Source organism: Macaca fascicularis, chromosome 1 (genome assembly GCF_037993035.2).
Source record: "Macaca fascicularis isolate 582-1 chromosome 1, T2T-MFA8v1.1".
Classification (NCBI taxonomy): Eukaryota; Metazoa; Chordata; class Mammalia; order Primates; family Cercopithecidae; genus Macaca; species Macaca fascicularis.
Genome location: NC_088375.1, coordinates 133,169,635 through 133,175,871, shown reverse-complemented (window position 1 = coordinate 133,175,871; position 6,237 = coordinate 133,169,635). Strand labels below are relative to the sequence as shown.

Sequence of the window (6,237 nt, the reverse complement as noted above, 5' to 3'; positions counted from 1 at the left end):
GTGCGCTACGAGACTCCGGGCCGTCCTCTGCCCCTTCAGACTTTTCGAGAGAAAAGTTTCCCAAGTCTCTCCACCTCCTTTTTTTTCAGGGGCTCGGGAGAATCCTCTCCACCGCCAGGGATCAGCGTGCATCTGGGCGAGGGCAGTGATTTATACATTAGAATCCAGGGGTTACCGGGCTCCGCCCCTTCTCTCTCTCTCTCTCTCTCTCTCTTTTTTCTTTCATTTGTTGTTTGCGGAGGAGGAGTTCTTTTTTTTTTTTTTTTTTTTTTTTTTTTTGCTTCTGCCCCAGATCTTTCCTGGACAGTGCTTCTCAGCAGTTCAGATCCGGGGGCCCCTAGCTGGCAGAGGGCGTGGGGGGTTAAGGCATTAACCCCTCCCAGCGTCTTCCTGAAGAAACCACCCAGCCTTGGCGCGGCGCTGGGTGACTTCGCGTAGCAGGCAGGGAACTGGCCGCGGCGAGCGGGACTGGCCATTGGAGTGCTCCGCTGCGGAGGGAGGGGACCCCGACTCGAGTAAGTTTGCGAGAGCACTACGCAGTCAGTCGGGGGCAGCAGCAAGATGCGGAGCGAGCCGTACAGATCCCGGGCTCTCCGAACGCAACTTCGCCCTGCTTGAGCGAGGTAGGGGGCGGCGAGTGGCGGGGGACTGCGGGCGCGGGGAGCCCGGCTGTGGTAGGGCTTAGGTGTCAGAAACGAATTTTTAAGCCGAACGAGGCAAACAAAAACTTTGAAAACATGCATCTCTGGGCGCTGAAAATTTGCATCTGTGGGCTACTAAGGAGCCCAACTCGATCGGATTTTTCTTGGGTACTTGTGATTTACGGAGTTTGGAAAAAAAGGTTAATTCCCAACTGTGGAACCTATGGGGGTAGGGGCAGTGAAAGCTGCGGTTGGTCGGAGGAGTAGTAGGGAAGGTGCTAAATTTTGGAAATCCTATAGACAAAGAATATGGTGGGTGGTGTGGGGCGTAGGTAATGGCTTAAACTAGTACTGCCCAGGAGCAGGGTATAAAATTAGTTGGGGGAAATGTGGAGCTTCTTGGCTTGAGCAGCCTCTGCTGTTCGCGGAGTTGCTGGGATTGCTCTCATCTCTATTACCTCATTTTATTGCACTGCTGAATTACCTTGAAATATTTAAGCAACTTAGAAGTAGACTTCTGCTGACCAGTGCGGTCTTAGAAAGTTAGTTTGTTTGTAACTTTCTAGTCCTAGGAGAGGAGTCAACGTGTTGGGGGACGGCAGTAAATAAAACTGCCCACGCAAATTTAGCAATGCACCAGGGAGCAGTTTAATGTGAGTTTCTGAAGAGTAGTTTTGCGCTCGAAATTAAAAATGTGGTAGCATGTATTATTGCTGTCATGAGTAGTTTGATTTCTCTCTTTTGTGTATGTTTTGGCTAAACTAAACAAAGCAAAAAATATTTATGCGATCAACTAGTGTACGAAACTTCTGGGATTTGCTGCAATCTGTTATGAATGGTTTTAACTGAATACCTTTAAATTTACTTGCCCTGGCTTGGGGGCGGTTGGGCGGGGGAGGCGGGGAGAAGAAGAAGAAGAAGAAAGAAAAGGCAGTCGCTTCACGGAGGCGCTAAGCTTTCCTGTTTACTGCAAGGCGGGGCGGGCCTGGCTGCCCACACCTCACTGCGCCCTCCGACCCTAGGCACACCTGCTCCTAGAGAGTTATTAATAGAGCCCCCAAATGACTTACGCTTTCAAGTGATTTTCCTGCAAATCTGATTTCTTGCATGGCAATTAGGAGGTGGTGCTCGTCTCTTTGAACAGGGGAGCTAGGGGTGGGCATGGGGAACAGAGGTGTGTGTCTCTACCCTCAGACTGGCAGTCTAGTCTTTTCCGAGGAGAGACGTGGGCTGGTGTTGAGCGTGCAGCTGAGCTGGTGACTGCTTCAGACAATTTCATGGCTGGAAATACGGGGGTGGGAGGGTGGGGGGTGGCGAGAGGGCAGGAGTGGGGTTAAAATGGGGTGTGCTCTCTAGGTTTCCCATTCCCCCCACTCCTTGTTTTCCATCTTCTTTTTTGTTTGTTTGTTTTTGTTTTTGTTTTGGTCAACCCACAGCCAACATCATAATTCCCACTTCTCTTTGAGTGAATGTGGCCATAGAGTTTCTCCCTCTTTTTCTTCCCCCTCTTCCTTTTTTGGAAAAAAAAAAAAAAAAAGGGAAGAAAAAAAGATTTTTTTTTTTTTTTTAATCTCTCTGGGCGCTGAAAATTTGCATCTCTGGGCTACTAAGGAGCCCAACTCAATCAGATTGTTCTTGGGCACTTGTGATTTATGGAGTTTGGAAAAAAGGTGAATTCCCAATTGTGGAACCTACAGGAGTAGGAGCAGTGATTTTTTAAAAAAATTCTCTCTCCCTGAGCTCTTCCCAAGTTTCTTTAAAACAAATCAACAGTAACACAATTGGAGCAGTGCCTTAGCTAGAATGAATTATGCCAGTATGCTGTGGCTCTTTCCCTGACTCTCTCCTCTGACTTGTTTAAGGCTGCGGTTTCCGAGGCCCTCTCCAGCCAAGGAAAAGCTACACAAAAAGCCTGGATCACTCATCGAACCACCCCTGCAGCCAGTGAAGGCTCTCTCGCCCTGCCCTCTAGCGTTCGTCTGGAGTAACGCCACCCCGACTTCCTGGGGACACAGGGTTGGCACCATGGGGTCCACCAGCGTCCCGCTGGTCAAGGCCCTCCGCAGCTCGGTCTCTGACTACGTCAACTATGATATTATTGTCCGGCATTACAACTACACGGGAAAGCTGAATACCAGCGCGGACAGGGAGAACAGCATTAAACTGACCTCGGTGGTGTTCATTCTTATCTGCTGCTTTATCATCCTCGAGAACATCTTTGTCTTGCTGACTATTTGGAAAACCAAGAAATTCCACCGACCCATGTACTATTTTATTGGCAATCTGGCCCTCTCAGACCTGTTGGCAGGAGTGGCCTACACAGCTAACCTGCTCTTGTCTGGGGCCACCACCTACAAGCTCACTCCCGCCCAGTGGTTTCTGCGGGAAGGGAGTATGTTTGTGGCCCTGTCAGCCTCCGTGTTCAGTCTCCTCGCCATCGCCATTGAGCGCTATATCACGATGCTGAAAATGAAACTCCACAACGGGAGCAATAACTTCCGCCTCTTCCTGCTGATCAGCGCCTGCTGGGTCATCTCCCTCATCCTGGGTGGCCTGCCCATCATGGGCTGGAACTGCATCAGCGCGCTGCCCAGCTGCTCCACTGTGCTGCCGCTCTACCACAAGCACTATATCCTCTTCTGCACCACGGTCTTCACTCTGCTCCTGCTCTCCATCGTCATTCTGTACTGCAGGATCTACTCCTTGGTCAGGACTCGAAGCCGCCGCCTGACGTTCCGCAAGAACATGTCCAAGGCCAGCCGCAGCTCTGAGAAGTCGCTGGCGCTGCTCAAGACCGTAATTATCGTCCTGAGCGTCTTCATCGCCTGCTGGGCACCGCTCTTCATCCTGCTCCTGCTGGATGTGGGCTGCAAGGTGAAGACCTGCGACATCCTCTTCAGAGCGGAGTACTTCCTGGTGTTAGCTGTGCTCAACTCCGGCACCAACCCCATCATTTACACTCTGACCAACAAGGAGATGCGCCGGGCCTTCATCCGGATCATGTCCTGCTGCAAGTGCCCGAGCGGAGACTCTGCTGGCAAATTCAAACGACCCATCATCGCCGGCATGGAATTCAGCCGCAGCAAATCGGACAATTCCTCCCACCCCCAGAAGGACGATGGGGACAACCCAGAGACCATTATGTCTTCTGGAAACGTCAACTCTTCTTCCTAGAACTGGAAGCTGTCCACCCACCGGAAGAGCTCTTTACTTGGTCGCTCGCCACCCCAGTGTTTGGAAAACAATCTCTGGGCTTCGACTGCTGCCAGGGAGGAGCTGCTGCAAGCCAGAGGGAGGAAGGGGGAGAATATGAACAGCCTGGTGGTGTCGGGTGTTGGTGGGTAGAGTTAGTTCCTGTGAACAATGCACTGGGAAGGGTGGAGATCAGGTCCCGGCCTGGAATATATTTCCTCCCCCCCTGGAGCTTTGATTTTGCACTGAGCCAAAGGTCTAGCATTGTCAAGCTCCTAAAGGGTTCATTTGGCCCCTCCTCAAAGACTAATGTCCCCATGTGAAAGCGTCTCTTTGTCTGGAGCTTTGAGGAGATGCTTTCTTTCACTTTAGTTTCAAACCCAAGTGAGTGTGTGCACTTCTGCTTCTTTAGGGATGCCCTGTACATCCCACACCCCACCCTCCCTTCCCTTCATACCGCTCCTCAAAGTTCTTTTACTTTATACTTTAACTACCTGAGAGTTATCAGAGCTGGGGATGTGGAGTGATCGATCATCTATAGCAAATAGGCTATGTTGAGTAGGTAGGCTGTGGGAAGATGAAGATGGTTTGGAGGTGTAAAACAATGTCCTTCGCTGAGGCCAAAGTTTCCATGTAAGCGGGATCCGTTTTTTGGAATTTGGTTGAAGTCACTTTGATTTCTTTAAAAAACACCTTTTCAATGAAATGTGTTACCATTTCATATCCATTGAAGCTGAAATCTGCATAAAGAAGCCCACTTTATCTAAATGATACTAGCCAGGATCCTTAGTGTCCTAGGAGAAACAGACAAGCAAAACAAAGTGAAAACTGAATGGATTAACTTTTGCAAACCAAGGGAGATTTCTTAGCAAATGAGTCTAACAAACATGACATCTGTCTTTGGCACTTTTGTTGATGTTTATTTCAGAATGTTGTGTGATTCATTTCAAGCAACAGCATGGTTGTATTTTGTTGTGTTAAAAGTACTTTTCATGATTTTTGAATGTATTTGTTTCAGCAGAGTTCATTATATTGGATTTTTCTAACCTGTGTTAACACCATTGAATGTGTATTTCTTAAGAAAATACCACCCTATTGTGCCCTTAAAAGCATTACTTTAACTGGTAGGAAACACCAGAAACTTTTCAGTCCAGCTGTTCATTAGATAGTAATTGAAGATATGTATAAATATTACAAAGGATAAAAATATATTACTGTCTCTTTAGTATGGTTTTCAGTGCAATTAAACCAAGAGATGTCTTGTTTTTTTTTTAAAAAAAATAGTATTTAATAGGTTTCTGACTTTTGTGGATCATTTTGCACATAGCTTTATCAACTTTTAAACATTAATAAACTGATTTTTTTAAAGATCCTTTTGTGAAGAGCATTCTTAAAAGTAATTATTGAATCGTTCTATTGGATTGTGTAGTTCTTTGGAATAAAAATGAAGGACAAATTTGTTATTCTTTAAAGGATTTTTACCTTAACTAGGGTGTGAAAAAAGATGTGGTTTGTTTAGAAACCACTCTATCTTTTTCAGGAAGAGAAACTTCAATAAGTTAACACTGAAGAGTAGTAAAGAATGACATAAAAACCACCAACCTTCTGAATACCACATTGGCTAGTAAGTAGAATTGTTTGAGTTTTAAATTGCATTTAAGCCAAATAAATTAAATACAATAATTCTGTCATCAAATATGGGTTTTTAAAGAAGTTATGCACAAAAATGTGGTTGTAAATCTAATTTAAATGATGAGACTCAATCATCATTCAAACCCATCAAAATAAGCACACATTCTTGGCCTTTCACCAACATGTTGTGGAAGTGGGGATATGGATATGGGTATTATATCGTGTGTGTGTGTGTTTTTTTTTTTCAGGACACTGTCTTGGCTTCCCCAGCCTATCTTCTGAACCACATAGAAGTATACAGCACCAGTGAAGTAGCTAACTGTAAAATGTGGGCTGCGTAGCGTAACACTTTTATCTGAAAACCTTCAATTCACAGTATCTGAAAGCCTTAACATTCTCGGTCATTAATTTTTCCAAACACAAAATGAAAGGAAGGGCAAACATCACAGACTTATTGTAATAGTTAATTCTTGTTTTTGATTATTGTCATCTTTGGGGGGATTAAAGTATTTTGGCATGTTTGGCTCTCTAATCCGATTGCTACTTTCAGAATTTGTGCTTTCAAGTGTCATTGAATATGCACAGGACACAGTTGGGACATGAAGATAAACCTCACCTAATAGAGTCGATGTCATTTCTGGGTAAGGTTAACTGTGGGAAACAGAAATGTGTTCACTAAGGAAACCTTAGGTCACAACCTCCAGTTTCCTGAAGGAAATGCCAAAAATGCTCCAAAGACAAAAGGCTGGAAACAAACTGGAATGTCTCTCTC

General features: G+C 45.9%; 1 protein-coding gene across 2 annotated transcripts; it reads left to right on the top strand.

The window, feature by feature from the left end:
• Positions 1-422: 422 nt before the first annotated feature.
• S1PR1 (sphingosine-1-phosphate receptor 1) lies at positions 423-5,201 on the top strand. Of its 2 annotated transcripts, none has more exons than XM_015432061.4 (2): positions 423-515; positions 2,504-5,201. In XM_015432061.4, exon 2 carries the CDS (start codon positions 2,667-2,669, stop codon positions 3,813-3,815), a length of 1,149 nt encoding a protein of 382 aa, XP_015287547.1. In that variant the 5' UTR covers positions 423-515; positions 2,504-2,666; the 3' UTR covers positions 3,816-5,201. The 2 variants fall into 2 exon arrangements, with proteins under 2 accessions (XP_015287547.1, XP_005542627.1); XM_005542570.5 differs by having other exon boundaries at positions 423-623.
• The last annotated feature ends 1,036 nt before the right edge of the window (positions 5,202-6,237 follow it).

Coding starts and splice junctions, on each gene's coding strand:
- S1PR1 (XM_015432061.4), top strand. CDS start 2,667: ATGGGGTCCACCAGCGTCCCGCTGGTCAAGGCCCTCCGCAGCTCGGTC.